Here is a 16,164-nt window from a genome sequence, read left to right as displayed (position 1 = left end):
TAAGCTAAGCATATCTCAAGTGTACACGTTACAAGTGTATGTAAACATTTGAATTTTACTGTATGTTTTCTCAGGCTTCTGCCTCTGTGCTTTCTGTGTTTTTCCTAACAGAGTCGGGAGCTGACGCACCTTATGGCTAACTACATCAGCAATTCGCATCAGCAGAAATCAGCAGTGCACCATCTCTCTGCTCCGGCCCTACTGCTACCTCAGTCCCAGTGTGAAGAACAACGTAGTAAATCTCCTTCTTCACCAGGTGGCAGATCTGGCAAAGCCCTCATGCCCCTCTGATGCACTGTTGGTACATTCTATGAAGTCGGTGCCTGTTTATAGTGTTTCACAGCACATTCAAAAAACATGACCGGACATACTGTGTCATGAACTACAATTCCCATGATTCTCAGGACACATCTCCTCCCACAGTTGCATGATCACTATGCTCCACATTTCCTTTCATCTAATTACAGGCACTACTCTATAGTTTTTCCACCACTCAGGACCCAGCATTTATCACCCTGCCATTCCTAGTTTATTCCTAAGTACTTTCCTGTAAATACATATTTATAATTTAATCATTTTTGTAGTTGGGATTGGGGCTTGGATTATATCCATTGATTCTAAGTAGTATTAGTATTAGCATTGGTGTAGCCTTAGTGTAGCATTAGCATTAGTACCATTAGCTTAGCATTACCATTTGGGTTATTGTTATAATTACTGTTTGGATTTATGGTGTATCCGTAGTTCTATCATTTTGATGTTGGCTTTTCTAGGAAAGAGTATATTATATACTATGTAATACTGTAAATAAATACTTTCCACTAGCATTTACGATTCTTAGTCTCAGTATCCTTCTTTATACACCGTCAATGGACAGTGCTTTTATTCATTGCCCCAATGTAATATTAGTTTCCGTGGAGAGGTTTGATTTAATGAAGTAAATACATTATCCTAAACTGTCAATCAATTAAACACATCTGATTCTGATGATTTCCAGCAATTCTGAGAACTTTGTTGAGTAGCAGTTCTTGATGCAGTGCCGTCTGAGGGATGAAAGATCACGGGCGTTCAGCTTAAGCTTGCGCCCTTGGCCTTTACACACTGAAATTCCTCCCGATTCCTTGAATCGTTCAATGATATTATGCACTGTAGCGGGAGAAATATGTAAATCTCTTCCAATCTTTCTTTGAGGTTCATTGTTTTTAAACATTTTAATCATTTTCTCACACATTTGTTGACAAACTGGAGATCCTCTGATCATCTTTGCTCATCAAATACTCAGCCTTTCCTGGATGCTGCTTTTGTACCAAACCATGAGTACAATCACCTGTTGACATCACCTGTTTGGAATCACATCATTATTTAGATTTTTCAACTCATTATTAGCCTTGAATTGCCCCTGTATATTAACAAATGAAATGAAGTTGAGCAGACAAAACATGAAATATCTTGGGTTCAAACTGTCTGCAATCAAATAAAAGTCAAAGTAAATGTAAGGAACACTTGGGGTTGTACTTTGTAAAGCCACATCATTGCAGCCATCAGTCTGTTGGGTTATGTCCCTATCTTTGCACATCTAGATTGGGGAATATTTGCTCAAGATTAGTCAAATTTGACCATCAAGACACTATTATCTTCAAGTCCATCCACAGATTTTCTATCAGAAAAAGGATTTTTCTTCCTAACAATAAGACATTGCTTTGTTGTTTAGCTGTGTGTTAAGGTCATTGTCCCTCCTGCACATCTTTAGCTATCTAGTAGAGAGCCTCTATGGTTTCTACAAGAAGTTGAATATCAACGTTAATTTCCTTTTAATCCTGACCAAATGCCCAGTGCCTGCTGAAGAGAAACATTCCAATACCACAATGTTACCATCATCATGCCTCGTGGTAAAGTGTATGTTCAGTAGTGTGGTAGTTTGCCGCTTGGAGTTCAGTCCAAAAAGTTGGTCTTGCCTGATGCCATTAGAACCTTTAGAAGGCATTTTTAGGAGTGACTTCTTTCTTGTCACATGGTCAGCTTTGTTTAAAAAGCTTGTAAGATTGTCTTTTGCACAGACTAATCTCAGCCATACAGACTTGTAGGTCCTCCAAAGTTGCCAATGGCCTCTTGGTAGCTTTCCTTGATCAATATCCTCCTGGCTTGAAGGGATGGCCCGATCTTGGTAGTGCCATACACTTTCCACTTCTTGATGTTTAAAATGGCACGGACATAGAGAGTTAAATCTTTTTGTGTCCTTCCACTAACGTGCCTTTTCACAACTTTATCACAGAAAGCACGATTCCAACCAAGGCAAATTTTGACATTTACAGCATTTAGCAGACACTTTTATCCAACGCATCCAACCCTGACAGTGACAACCTGGCAGTGGTGGGGCTTAAACCAGCAACCTCTTAGTTACTAGTCCTGTACCTTAACCGCACAGTTACAACTGCCCTTTGGTGTTGCCATGCATCATTAGTAGTGGAACTTTCAAAGAACAGCTTTTATTTTAAAGTAATCAGAATCCCTAAATTAGATGTTAGGTGTGGAACAGATATCCTGGGGTGTGTGATCAGGAAGGTGACTGAACTGTACCCATGCAAAAAAAGGGGCTGTTTATTTATTCAAAGGTATTTAGGTATTTTACTATTTAAATGATCACGTTTTAAAAGTGTCACTTTGATGATGGGTTATAAAAGTTAATAATGTGGCAAAGGGAAAGATTTCAATAGGGTATGATGACTTTCTGTACTTTTCTGAACTGTACTTTACTTCATGCCCTAGCATACTTACTAAGACAAGTCACAATTGCAAATAAGACACAGTAACTTTTGCTTAAATCAATCAATATTTTTTTTATTGGCAGGTTTTAGAAAAAGAACAAAAGAGCACAGTTTTAGAGCAATTACCTTATTAATTTTAAGCAAACAATAAGAGCATTGTCTGACAAGGCTGAAAATTCTGTTTAGTCTTTCCTGAGTGGAAGTGTTTCCTCTTTGATTCCTTCCTTGGTAACAATGCAGATCTTAAGTCCATCTCCGGTGTACACGTCTCTCTCCGCAGCTGATATGAAGACGTCTTTAACCAGCTGCAGAGCCTTTTCCAGATTTAGTGGCAAGTGCTCAACGTTCTCCATGTTCTTAAATCCAATCTGCTCAAAACGAAAGCAATTTTTAGTTCTGTATGCTTAAGTTGCTTAGACTAAAGCTATGTAACCAATTTATTGTCCTCATCAATAGTTTTTCATGGGCAAATTATATTTGGATTTTATAACGTTTTATTAATTTGTATAAACTGAAGGAGCAAAACATTACGACTATCTACCAAAAATTGGCATGTCACAGTCAAGGATATAAATTGTTGGGCCAAAAGTAGCTACTTGTAGTACAGGTTTGAATACAGCAGATGTGGTCAGCATTAAGACCTGAATGATTGATAAGGGTCAAATCGTTACTGCCAGACAGCCAAGTTAAAGCATCTCTGCTCAAACTTACCAAAGGTGGTCCAAAAGGAACATGCCATAAACTATGGACAAGTAAATGGGCAGCCAAGACTCACTCATGCCAGAGGACATGAAGGATATAGCGTCCGGTATGGACCGACAAAGGGTCTACTAAAGATAGTGACAATACTGATGATAAGGTGACTGTGTCATGGCACAAGGTACAACCAAGCACACTCCGCCTCTGGCTGGCAGTAGTGTAATGGTGTGAATATTTTCCTGGCGAACACTGGGCCCATTGTTTGAATTCCTGTCTGAATACCGCTGCTGACTGTGTGCATTCTTTTATAGCTACAATTTATCAATTTTATTATGGCTTTAGCATGATAATGCACATTTCAAAGTGGTTTCATGGACACAAGTGTACAGCCTTATCAGTCTTCGAGATTTAAATCCAATAGAACACCTTTTTAGATTTGGTAGAGTGGAAAATCTTACATAAACATGGACCGAAACCTCTAAAACAATGGTAAACACATTGTGGAATCCATGCCACAAAGATGCAGGGCTGTTTTGAGAGCAATTCAGTCCTAATACAGTGTTCCTTAAATGTGCTCCTTGGTGTATAAAACATGCTTAATCTTAAATTCCAACCCCAGAATGACCAACAGCACAACCCCTATTAACTGCCTGTAAGAATATATCCGATTTGTATGAAACTGTAAGCAGAATGTGTTATAATTTGACAGGGAAGCATACGCATATTAAGTTATTTGCCCACACAACCTAAAGGCTAATAAAATAACAAGGATGTACATTTCATTTGTATTTATTTGCACAAGACAACAAAGCCAAAATTGTTAGCATTTGTAGATATAATCCTGTGTATGGTGGTAAAGAGTTATCTGGTTGATAAAGGATTTAGCTTGACTGGTCTTACAGTTCCAGTGCACTTTGAAAGCTTCTTTAATGTCAACTGCAGTAATAAATGACAACAGTTCTACCTAAAATCCATAGCTGCTATGGAAATGTCTTAAACTGAATGTGCTAAGCACGTTTTACACAAACATTTTACCCAGGTATTAAGCAGCACTGTACTAGACCAAAATTTTGTTTAAAGTTTGTTTAAAACTAGTCAAATGTCAGTAGATACCATATTGGTTTGTGTGTGTTGAAACACAACAGGTAAAAAGAAAAAAAAAAACACACAGCAGAAGGATGCACTTAAGTGAGAGTCGTGTATTTACAGGTTAAGTAACCCAGTGCTGACAGGTTTTGATTGTGAATGGGGCTCCAGTTACATGTTTTGTAATTTATAAATCAATTGTAAACTGACCTGGTTATCAAGCAGTGGCTGCAGCATTGCGCTTGCTGATCCACCAGCTTTGTAAGCGTCCCTCTGGTACGATCCAACTGGATCAAAGCTGTAGACTGCACCTTTCCCTGAAAAAGAAAATTAAAAAGAAAAAAAAAAGGCATGACTTACTGGCAAAGGGTTTTTGTTTCCCCTCAGTTAGCATTTAACAGCAATATGAAACCAGTCAAAACAAGAAAAGCAAGTTGAAAGTCAATTACTTCAGAAGCTTACCTTCCTCATCAAGGCCGCCAATTATGTTGTAAACATAATATGGGAAAAACCGCTTGCTGTACAGAATTGTTGACAGCATGGCTGCAATAGCTCCACTCGTCATGGACTTGTTGTTTGCATGCTTGTACATCTGTCAGAAAGGGGGAAAACACTGATAAGTATTCAAATGTAATTCAATGTAATTACAAAGTCTGTCTTTATTAATATAACTACTTAGTGCTTCATCAAATACCAAACAACATTGGCATGATATGCTTAATTATGATTGGATTTGACATTGCACAGATGTCTACTAAAGTAAGGTAGGCCATTTGTGTGATTTTGACTGATAACACATACACTACTGTTCACAAATTCTGGCACCCCTGATATAGATGAGTAAAAAGGGTTATAAGAAATAGTTCAACTTGGCAACATTATCCCACACTGTAAAAAAAAAAAAATCAAGGTTTAATTGAAGTAAATTTGTTCCCAGAAAAAAGCATCAATAAATATATATTATAATTTGCTGACACGCTTGCAGTATATAATATGGTACGTCAGTTAGCACCACCACCGAGCTATAGTTATTGAAAGTTTTGGTCTGGCCAGTAGCCACATATAGATGTGCAGCCTGGACACTGAAGAAAGAGGAATAAATATTCATTCTGGCTTTTGAGAACCAGTGCAACAGAGAACTGCTAAAAATCTCATGGAGGAAGATGATGACCACGGAGCAAATTTATAAGATGGCCAGTACAGAAAAGGAGCTACTGAACCAAATTAAATCCTGCAAGTTGTATTATTTTGGGCTTATGATGAGGCACCCACATGAGTTATGGGGAAAGAGGATAGGGAGCGTTTTAGACTAGTTTATAGCGACACCCAGTGTTCAAACTAGGAATGACTTTTTTAACCTGTTTTACAGCAGACCAACTATTGTCTAATTTCTAAAATACTTCAAAGGTTGTTAGAAACATGTTAACTGGCTGCAGATGGCCCACTGGCCGTTGTTTGGACACCCCTGGGGAAAGCTAATTGGCCCAGTTTTGGCCTACATTATGAAATAGACTTTAATGACTTGTGACAGTGTCTTGTAAATGACAGCCAAATGCTTATAAACAGTTTAATTAAAAAAAAATGTATTTTTACATTAATTCAAATCACTCATTGAATCTTAGTGATAAGTAAAACACCCCAGGCATTAACTTGCACTGAAAGCAAATTCTGTAAAACCATGTAAAATTCCCTACTACTTGAAGACAAATGTCTATATCATTACTGCATAAACACAAACTAAAAAAACTAAGAACGTTTAAACTAGTAAATAAATACTATAAATGTCAGTCATCATGAGTCAGCTTTCTCTAATGCCCCATCTTCTGTTGTGTGTAACAAACTACCCCCTGAGTATGCATTCCACATCATGATGTCAATCCAGCTTATTCTTGGTCAACCTCATCTTCTGAATCCTTCCACAAGTCATGTCATACCACTGCCTTCAGTGCTGTCTTGTGGGTGCCTCAACATATGCCCAAAATAACAAAACTTGCAGGACTTTTCTGTTCTGGCCATCTTATACATTTGCTCAGTGGTTATCATCTTCCTCCATTACATTTTCAGCAGCTTTCTGATGCACTTGTTCTTAAAAGCCTGAATGTAAAGCCTTTCTTTAGTGTTCAGGCTGCACATCTATATGTGTCTACTGACCAGACCAAGACTTTAATTAACTATAGCTTGATTATGGTGCTAACTGACTTGTTTCCCCATATTCTTGTCAATTTGAACATCACCTCTATATCTATTGCCATTCTTGGATTCATTTCACATTCTGCAGTATTTGATAGTCTAGAAAATATATATGATTACTGTGAGTGAAAGAACAACTCTTACCTTGAGCCTTGCATCAATGATTTTGGTCAGGGTCAAACAGTCTCCATGGAATCCACTGCATCCAATCACTGTGTTGTTTGTCCTGCGTATAATAAACCAAAGATCTTAAAGACAGTGATTTAAAGAACAAGTTAGTTAAGATACATTGATCCTGCATACACTAGAATGTTTATGAACAAAGTTAGCTTTCTTCCGACAACTAAAAGATAGGCTAGAATTGTATGCATGGATACAAATGATCCAATTACTTACAGTTTGTAGCATTTGGGTGAGTCTCGGCAGTGAATTGAATAGCCCTCACTTAAACGTGTATCTGAAGCTACAATTGCAAAGTCCTCACCAGCAACCGCCAGCACAGTTCTGTGGGACAAAACAGTAAAGTTTGTTAGACACAGTACATTGAAAAAGTTATTTTCCCTCTTCTTATTTGTTTTTACATAATCTTTAAATGGACAAAACTTGGAACAGTTACTCGAACAATAGTTCAATAGCAGAGTTTTGCAACAAGACATTCTTAACAAGTCCAGCTTTAAACGGATCAGAAGTGAAAGGCTGTCAACTTAGGCCATTTTATGGCAGGAACCGTTAAAAGCTTCGTCACTGGGAGGTGTGTTTTACAGTTCAACACATGGCTGGGTGATGACTTTACATTATATGCAGACTGTACCCGAGCCTACACGAACCTGTCACTGATAGCAACTAAATGAGAGTCTCTGTTTTTGCTGTGTTAAATATTTCCTCTATCATGGCTGCAACTAAGCAGTGTAATCATTCCCAGTGGTAAAGGTGCATGCAATTAGCAGATGTTTAAGGGTCTGAGGGGTATAACAGATCCCAATGTGTCAATCTTAGAATAGAATCTGCCACTCAGGTGGCGCAGCGGTAAAACTCACTACACTTTCGAACACATCGTTTTGAATCTCAGCTCTGCCATCCATCTGGGCTGGGCGGCTACATGAACAATGATTGGCTGTTGTTCACACAGGGTGGGAAAGCCAGACCAGGGCTCCTCATAATTGATGCAATTACAACCTCTGCTGGGTGATTTATTGATTTATTTGGGTTCTTGGTTTAGCACTGATGTTTGGGTGTATTTGTTGTAGTTTGTTGGTGGTCTGAGCATTCCATTCATTTTGCCATTTTTCCTTGATGTAGGAATGTATTAGTGGTTTTAAGTCTGTTGATGGGATTTTGATGTTTGTCGTACTTTGTTTGTTCTCTAGCTAACTGATCTGCTTTTTAGTTCCCTTCTATGCCGCTGTGTCCTGGTACCCAGCATAGCTTTATGTCGTATTCCAGTTCTGTTAGCTTGTTAATTGCTGCTGGGTGATTAATGGCCATTGCGCAAAGCAGAGGAATAAAGGGTTGACCAGGGTGTGGCTCTCCGTACACAAAGCTGATTCGCATATGAACTCGCTTTGTGAAGGTGAAAAGATGCAGTCTGTACTGCACACGTGTCGGAGGGGGCGTGTGTCAGTTGCTGCGCTCCTCAGTCAGTGGTCGAGGGTAGTGTTGGTAGAGGGGAAGCGTAATGCAATCAGGGTAATTGGACACGACTAGATTAGGAAGAAAATTGGGGGGGAAATTGCAAAAAAAGAAAAAAAAGAAAACAAAATTCTTTCTTCGCATATCCCAGCTTCTTTGGAAGCTGGGGTCAGAGCGCAGGGTCAGCCATTGTATGATGCCCCTGGAGCAGAGAGGGTTAAGGGCCTCGCTCAAGGGCCCGACAGTGGCAGCATGGCAGATAGCCCAAATCTCTACCCACTAGGCTACCACTGTCCCCAATCTTGTGACCAATATGGCATCTCAAGTACACTACCTGTTCCCACCAATTTCCATGATAGGTAATTGTTTTATTGTCCATGTTCAGGCTAAAATTATGCAGCTTGCCACTCATCTGTGAATCCCATTTGGCTTGCAATCAGTTCTTGATTTGTTTTAGTTCAACTGTTCTGTACTAGAGATGGCAAACACACTAGAGATGGCAAACACACTAGAGATGTAAGCGAGTCACAAAACAAGCAAATGAAATAGGAGGGAATTAATGCTTTTAATTTAAATAAAAAACTGATAGTTTCAAACAAAAAGTACATTATGTATAGACAGTCAAATGCCCTTGTTTTATTGTTACATTTTTTTAATGTAAAGTTTTACTGTTTTGTACATTAAAACAATCCCACTGTCCACCACAGAGGGAATGCTATACAAATAAAAAATAATATTAAAAAGGTCTAAAAATAGTAATATGATTTATTTACTGTAAAATTGTAGAAAAATGTAGATTGTAAGACACCTGTTCTCAGGAGGTTAAGATGCCTTATTTGTCGGTTGGTCAAATAGCCAATGCTAATTTAAGATGTATCACAAGTAGTTCATATGATGTGTCTTATTATGAAAATAAAACTGTAATATGGTGGTATGCGAAAAAGATTACTGTTAAATATGAACGGTTTTAGAATGAACGTGAAAAGTCGACAAAATAGTAAAAGTAAAATTTAAACCGGTGCGCAGTCCTACATGCTAATGCTAACGTTAGCAACGTCATCTCACGATGTAAGATTTTCAAAAGTCTGCCGTGTTTAATTGTAAACTTTTTGGTTCGTAAGGTTATAAGATAAAAATACAACATTTTTGCTGATGCTTAAATCAAAGTAAACAAGCGCTGTTTAAATCTAAATATTCAAAACACACATTGTAAATATACAATACAGCTAGCTACCGGCTAAACACTCAATAAAGACTTAGTTGAGCTGCCATGAACTTACACTTATCAAACAAATCCGCATTTCTTATTTAATGTTAATTTACAATAAGCACATATAAAATAGAATAAGCATGTAAACATGTAAAACATAAAGCTGCTGTGTGGCTGGATCACTACAGTAGCACTGTGTTAACAGTGAACATGACAAAGCAGACTGATTGTGCTGAAAACATGAATATAAGACCTGAACGGTTCTTACCCTCCATTAAAAGCATAAGGAGAGAATTTATGCTCCACAGGTCCTGTATAGTGATACTCCTTCATCTTTCCATTTTCCCCGTAAAACTGTGTAGAAAACATGACTGCGATCAAACTGAAACTGTCTGCCCTGAATCTCGCTGTATCACTTCAACATGGCGGACGGAAGTTCGTTTGTTTAATAGCGCCCTCTTTCTGACGGCTGCTGGAGCGACCAAGATGGACCAGAGTTCACTTGTTCATAAAGTAGGTAAGTAGATGGATGGATGGATGGATGGATGGATGGATGGATGACAGACAGACAGACAGACAGACAGACAGACAGTTTATTTATTTTTTTGAATTTTCTATTTTCCCCCAAAAATAGATTTATTTATTTTTCCCCTAATCTAGTCGTGTCCAATTACCCTGATTGCATCCTCTATGCTGATTCGACCCTTCACTGCTGACTGAGGACGCCTCTCAACTGACATACGCCCCCTGCATTTTTCACCTGCACGAGTCGAGTTCATACACTTGACATGCACGTTGTATGGAGGGCCACACCCCCATCAGCATCATTCCTCAGCCCTGTGCAGGAGCCATCATTCAGCCAGCAGGAGCCGCAGTTGCACCAGTTATGAGGACCTATGGTCTGACTTTTTTTTTTTTTTTACCCTCTAACCCTGAACAACAGCCAATTGTTGTTCTTGCAGTGGCCCAGTCGGAAAGGCAGAGCTGAGATTCGAAATTATGAATTTGAAACCCCAACTCTGGTGCGCTAGCGTACTTTACCACTGTGCCACTTGAGCGGCCAGACAGATACTTTATTAATCCCGAAGGAAATTAAGTAATTTTTCTAAAACGTGTAAAACAGACAGAAGAGAAAAATACCGTATTAAAGTACCGTGACACAGAGCTGCCGAGTAGGCAGCCACTCACTGCGGCGCCGGAAGTCTGAACCGTGCCGCCCTTGTGATGCCAATAACATCTATTTTAAATTGCCTATAGCCTACACTGGGTCTTTGAGAATGGACACATATTTGATTTGCCCACCACAAAAGTGCAAAAGTCAATGGATGGTGATTACACAAGATTCTGATTCAAGTTTTGATGCAGATCCTGTTGAGGTAGACCCAGGTGAGGAAGCTCCCACCACCAGTTCACCAAAAACAAACCCACTACATTAATTAAAATAAGAAAATACCAAGAGTTAGACAAAGGACTCGATGTTTCAATCCCAAGTAGTTACAGTTGAGACCTTGCTAGGACCTTCATCATGGATTCATCAAATTTCCCCTGAGTAAGAACACAATACCTGTTGTCATCCTTGGTGAAAGCATAACAATATTATCAGAAACCGTGTTGAGGTGGATCCTGGAAATTTTTTTAAACACCGGGGGGTCCAGGAGGAAAAACATTAAAAACTGCTGCTTTAACACATTTTGTAACACACAGTTCAAAGAGTTTAGGTTCGAATAAACCAGTGTTTTTTGAGCTGTGGTACTTGAAGCAATCCAGGGTGGTATACCAGTTATACCATGGTATACTGTATTTGCTGTATCAACTGAAATAAAAAACAGATCATCTAAAATATTGTAATTTCTATCATTTATTTATGCATAAGACGGCTGTAATTTCTGTGCTTTGATTAAGTTTGTATTGTAATTTTAATAACAATATGTGTAGACTACAGTATGATGCACTACTACCATATGTTATGATTATGGTTTCTCATTTTAAAGATCTCAAGACTCACTTCTCAGGAAGAATAATCTATCGCTAAAATATTATTGAAAACATAAAATACACTGGCAAAAAATGTAAGTTAACTCATTATTATTTTATCAAGGCATAAATATTATAATTTTGCTTTTATAGTTAAAGCAGGATTAATTTATCTATTATGACTTGAATGAAACATTGAATCACATTTGCATTACTGTAATTACTGCAAAAATCCTGGTAATTAAAAAACAGCATGTGGAAAACATGTTTTCAAATTTTCTGTTAATACACTTTGTGTGTGTGTGGGTATATGTATATGTACCTACACACATATACACACAGCAGTGGTGGGACAGATAATGTATATACTGTATAAATAAATAAAATATGGGTTTCATTGCACCAGCAAAAATAACAACTGATTTTTGTAAGAAATAAACCAAAAAACGGCATTTAATTTTTTAATTTATGATCTGACAGGTTGCCAGTCACACACACACAGCACAATTTTAGTAGCTCCAAATAGCCTGACTGCATGTTTCTGGAAGGATACTGGAGCACCCGAAGGAACCCCTCTGCTGACACATGAAGAACAGGCAAACTCCACACTGAATGGACCCTGGCTGCACAGTCGGTGAATCAAACCGAGGCCCTTCTTGCTGTTTGCTCTTGTGCCTCTCACTTTTAAATCATGTTTATTATTTTCTTTATTTTTAGTTTGTACATCAATGATGCTGAAAATGTTGATCTTACACCTTTTATTGAAGGCTGTTTCAATATTATAGCTACTTGTAATTTTAGTAATTTAGAAGCTACTGGTTATTAAAATCTAACCTGTTGCTTAAAAACAGGAAGATGCAGAATGTGCAGGACATAATTTATGTGGACAAACAACTCACTCACTCACTTTCTTAACTGCTTATCCATATAGGGTCGTGGGGGGGGGGGGGGGGGGGGGGGGGGGGGGTGCTGGAGCCTATCCCAGTTTTTCAATGGGTAACATCCTGGACATGGCGCCAGTCCATCACAGACAGACACACATACACACACCCATTCACCTATAGGGCAATTCAGTGTCTCCAATTAACCTGACTGCATGTTTTTAGACTGTGGGAGGAAACCGGAGCTCCCGGAGGAAACCCACGCAGACACGGGCAGAACATGCAAACACCGCCCCACCTGGCGATAGAACCCAGGACTTTCTTGCTGTGAGGCATCAGTGCTACTCACATTATGCTCCCTCCACACCTTTAAAGGTAGCATGAAACTTAATTCAAATACAGTATAAAACAAGGGGTCTCAATAAACATTTATAAATACAAAATCTAGCTCTGTCTAAAATGTTGTAATGTTTTGTAATGTTAAGTAAAGCTGCAGTTATTTCTGGTATTTATCCCTTTTTTATACCCAACATATTGTGTTTTTTTATCAATTTTTAAAAAATAAGAATCAGTGTGACACTGACACACCCAGCTGTAAAAATGGGAGTTGCCACCAAGCTTGTTCTTTCTTATTTTCTCACCAACATGTTTTTCTACTGTGTGGATAGTGAAAAGGGTGTGTGAGCACTATACTAGAGTAAAGCAATTTAAGTAGTGATACCATTACTAATGAAGGTATGTGACTGAACTGTTAAACATTCCAAGAGGAAGTCTCAAAAGCCATAGCAGCATATGTCAAACTTGGTTTTGCTTTCTATAATTCAGTAGACTATCTACTAAACTGAGGCACGTGTGGTGTTTCTCAACAGCATAAACAATTAAATTATTCACTTAAAATTATGGTGCAAACAATGGGGATTAAATCACTGCATTATTAATCAGTTGACAGCTTTAAAGCTCAAATGTTTTGATTGAAGGTTAGTAATAATCCTGTTTACAGTCACACCCTTCTAAACATCACACTCTGTTCATCATCACACCTTACTCATCAATCTTGAGAAACCAAAAAGGTCTTAACTAAACAGGTATTGTGATAGCAGTGAATTCTGTCTGAATTTTGTCTTTTTATTAATAAGTTACCAGGTAATTACATTTAGATTTATGGCATTCAGCAGATCCAAATTAACTCACAACTTTAAATACAATGTAAGTAATTTAGGGCTAAGGGCTTTGCTCAGGGGCCCAACAGTGGCAACAATGGAGGGGCAAGCTTCTGATTACTAGTCCAGTACCTTAACCACAAATAACGTTTTAACAAGGGTTGTATAAGTGTTGAATAGCTTTGTCCATTAAATTTAAAAATGCTTCTTTTTTTTATTTTTTTATTTTTTATAAAATAAACAGCGCTGTGAAAAAGTAAATGCCCATCTCCAACAGCATGCCAATGGACATTTGTCACTTAGTGGAAAGTAAAATAAGTAAAACATTTTGTGAAGCATTTTTTTATTTAATGGACAAAGCTATACAACACCTATACAACCCTTGTTAAAACATTATTTGTGAGGGCACTAATGACTAGTAATCAGAAGCTTGCCAGTTTGAGCCCCACCACTGTTGCCACTGTCGGGCCCCTGAGCAGAGCCCTCATCCCTAAATTACTTAAACTGTATTTAAAGTTGTAAGTTGTAAGAATGTCATAAATCTAAATGTAATTGCCAGTTAACTTATTAATAAGACATTCTCCCCTGAAACGTTTTTTCACAGTGTGCCCATTGCCCTGAGGAAAAGTATGCTCTCCCAAAGAATAGCAGTCCTCTCAGTGGAGAGGTGTGGCATAGGTTAGCATTGGAGATATTTGACCTGCAGCAGTCATTAGGGAACTTAGAGGCGTAATTGTCCTCAATATATTTGCTCATCTGTACTGCTCAGGTTTCCCACTCCCCTGTAAATATGTAGTATTAGGATAATTGGAATGACTGGCCGGTAAAATCCAGTGAAGAATGCAGCAGTAATCTTCTAACCACACTGAGAACAAAGCCTCATACAATAGTATTCCTCTTTAAAAACATTTTAATAATGTGGTGGTTTAAGATATTACTTTAAATAACTGATTTACAGAACATAGTCACTCACAGGAGGTTGGTCTGGATCAACCTGGGGTTCGTTCCTCCAACACCACTCATGTTCCAGAGCAATATCTGTCATAGCCACCAACTCCCGCTCTCATTGTAGCTTACGAGGGTTCTTTAAAAAGTTTGCTATCAGCAAAAAATGTTTTTGGTTGAGCGCGTAGCCACTGATGCACTGCTGCTTTCACATTATCATCACATTAAAATCTTCTTCCTCTTAAAGCTTCTTTGAGTGGTCCAAAAAGGTGGAAATCAGATGCTGCTAAAATCCGGACTATAAGCTTTTTTAGCCAATTACTATTCCTCCCGCCCTCCCGCCCTCTTTTTGAAGATCCCTTTCCATGAGCAGAGGTACGATAGCAGTAAAGATTTGGCAATATATTGCCACCAGTTAGAGCTGGTTGCTGCTGCTGGATGGAGTAAGTAGACATGAACAGTTCAGCTGGCTGACACGCTAGAAGGCAAAGCTATGAAAGTGCCAATGGAGCTCTCTCCAGAACAAGGCGATAAGGGGCAATGGCTACCTGTACTATGACACCAGCTCCACCAGAACAAGTGTGCAGATTAGAAAGAATGTAAGCTGTACACTCAATCATCACAGTGGTACACTGTAATGAGGGATTAATGTAACATCAGTGGGTATTGGCTTGTGATTAGGCTTTCTTGGGGGGAGGGTAGAGTATGTAAATAGTTAGCTAATACCCATGGCCCATAAACAGAACAATGACCTTTTTGCAGCATTGTATATATCAAAAAACAATAAACAATTACATACAAAAACTGTACTTTTGTCATATGTATATGAAGTGTTGAATGTTAGCGTTTTAAGTTTTAAAATGTGCTTGTAAAATCTCACTATACCAACTACACTGATCAGTCATAACATTAAAACCACCTCCTTGTTTCTACACTCACTGTCCATTTTATCAGCTTCACTTACCATATAGAAGCACTTTGTAGTTCTACAATTACTGACTGTAGTCCATCTGTTTCTCTGCATGCTTTGTTAGCCTTAGCCCCCTTTCATGCTGTTCTTCAATGGTCAGGTCCCCCCAGGACCACTACAGAGTAGGTATTATTTGGGATGGATCATTCTCTGGAGTTTTACATTTACATTTTCAGCATTTAGCAGACGCTCTTATCCAGAGCGACTTACAGAAGTGCTTCCATAGTGAACATTACCTTACTCTAGTTTAAGTCCAACAGTCCAAGATTACAAATCTGCTAAAACCTGTTAAAACCAAAGTGTTTTATTATTATAATTTTTTTGCAAGAAATGAATTAGTATTAGTAATTAGTGTTAGTAAGTAAGTACAAGTCAGCTTAAGTGTTTAGTATAGTAAAGAGGTGGGTTTTTAATTGTTTTTTAAAAGTTTTTAAATAACTCACTGTCACTGCTGGACTGAGAATAGTCCACCAACCAAAAACATCCAGCTAACAGTGCCCCGTGGGCAGCGTCCTGTGACCACTGATGAAGGTCTAGAAGATGACCAACTCAAACCGCAGCAATGGATGATCGATCGTCTCTGACTTTACATCTACAAGCATAAAGGCCAGAACAACAAGACTGACCAACAGTTTTTACCCACAGGCAGTCAGGCTTG

At 38.4% G+C, this 16,164-nt stretch overlaps 2 protein-coding genes across 2 annotated transcripts in view; one reads left to right on the top strand and one right to left on the bottom strand.

The window, feature by feature from the left end:
- plekhh2 (pleckstrin homology domain containing, family H (with MyTH4 domain) member 2) overlaps window positions 1–815 on the top strand; it is a 52,405-nt gene extending 51,590 nt beyond the window's left edge. Inside the window, exon 30 of the mRNA XM_062995004.1 lies at window positions 112–815. Within this exon, the coding sequence (XP_062851074.1) occupies window positions 112–291 (180 nt within the window). The 3' untranslated portion in view covers window positions 292–815. The remainder of the gene's footprint in view (window positions 1–111) is intronic.
- Window positions 816–2,808: 1,993 nt separating this feature from the next.
- Window positions 2,809–10,019, bottom strand: psmb1 (proteasome 20S subunit beta 1). The gene is made up of 6 exons (XM_062995003.1): window positions 9,845–10,019; window positions 7,134–7,241; window positions 6,882–6,963; window positions 5,010–5,139; window positions 4,758–4,864; window positions 2,809–3,130 (listed from the first exon to the last, which is right to left on the bottom strand). Exons 1-6 carry the CDS (start codon window positions 9,943–9,945, stop codon window positions 2,945–2,947), a joined length of 714 nt encoding a protein of 237 aa, XP_062851073.1. The 5' UTR covers window positions 9,946–10,019; the 3' UTR covers window positions 2,809–2,944.
- Window positions 10,020–16,164: the final 6,145 nt, after the last annotated feature.

Source organism: Trichomycterus rosablanca, chromosome 5, assembly GCF_030014385.1.
Source record: "Trichomycterus rosablanca isolate fTriRos1 chromosome 5, fTriRos1.hap1, whole genome shotgun sequence".
NCBI lineage: Eukaryota > Metazoa > Chordata > Actinopteri > Siluriformes > Trichomycteridae > Trichomycterus > Trichomycterus rosablanca.
The sequence above is the reverse complement of the archived record's forward strand: the minus strand, read 5'-3'. Positions and strand labels throughout refer to the sequence as shown.

What these genes read in the sequence shown, in the direction of transcription:
- psmb1 (XM_062995003.1), bottom strand. Translation starts at nt 9,945, where the DNA reads ATGTTTTCTACACAGTTTTACGGGGAAAATGGAAAGATGAAGGAGTAT. An exon ending in CCTTATGCTTTTAATGGAGG is followed by an intron (nt 7,242 to 9,844) that starts GTAAGAACCGTT and finishes TTTGTCCCACAG; the next exon opens with AACTGTGCTGGCGGTTGCTG. An exon ending in TCACCCAAATGCTACAAACT is followed by an intron (nt 6,964 to 7,133) that starts GTAAGTAATTGG and finishes TATTATACGCAG; the next exon opens with GACAAACAACACAGTGATTG.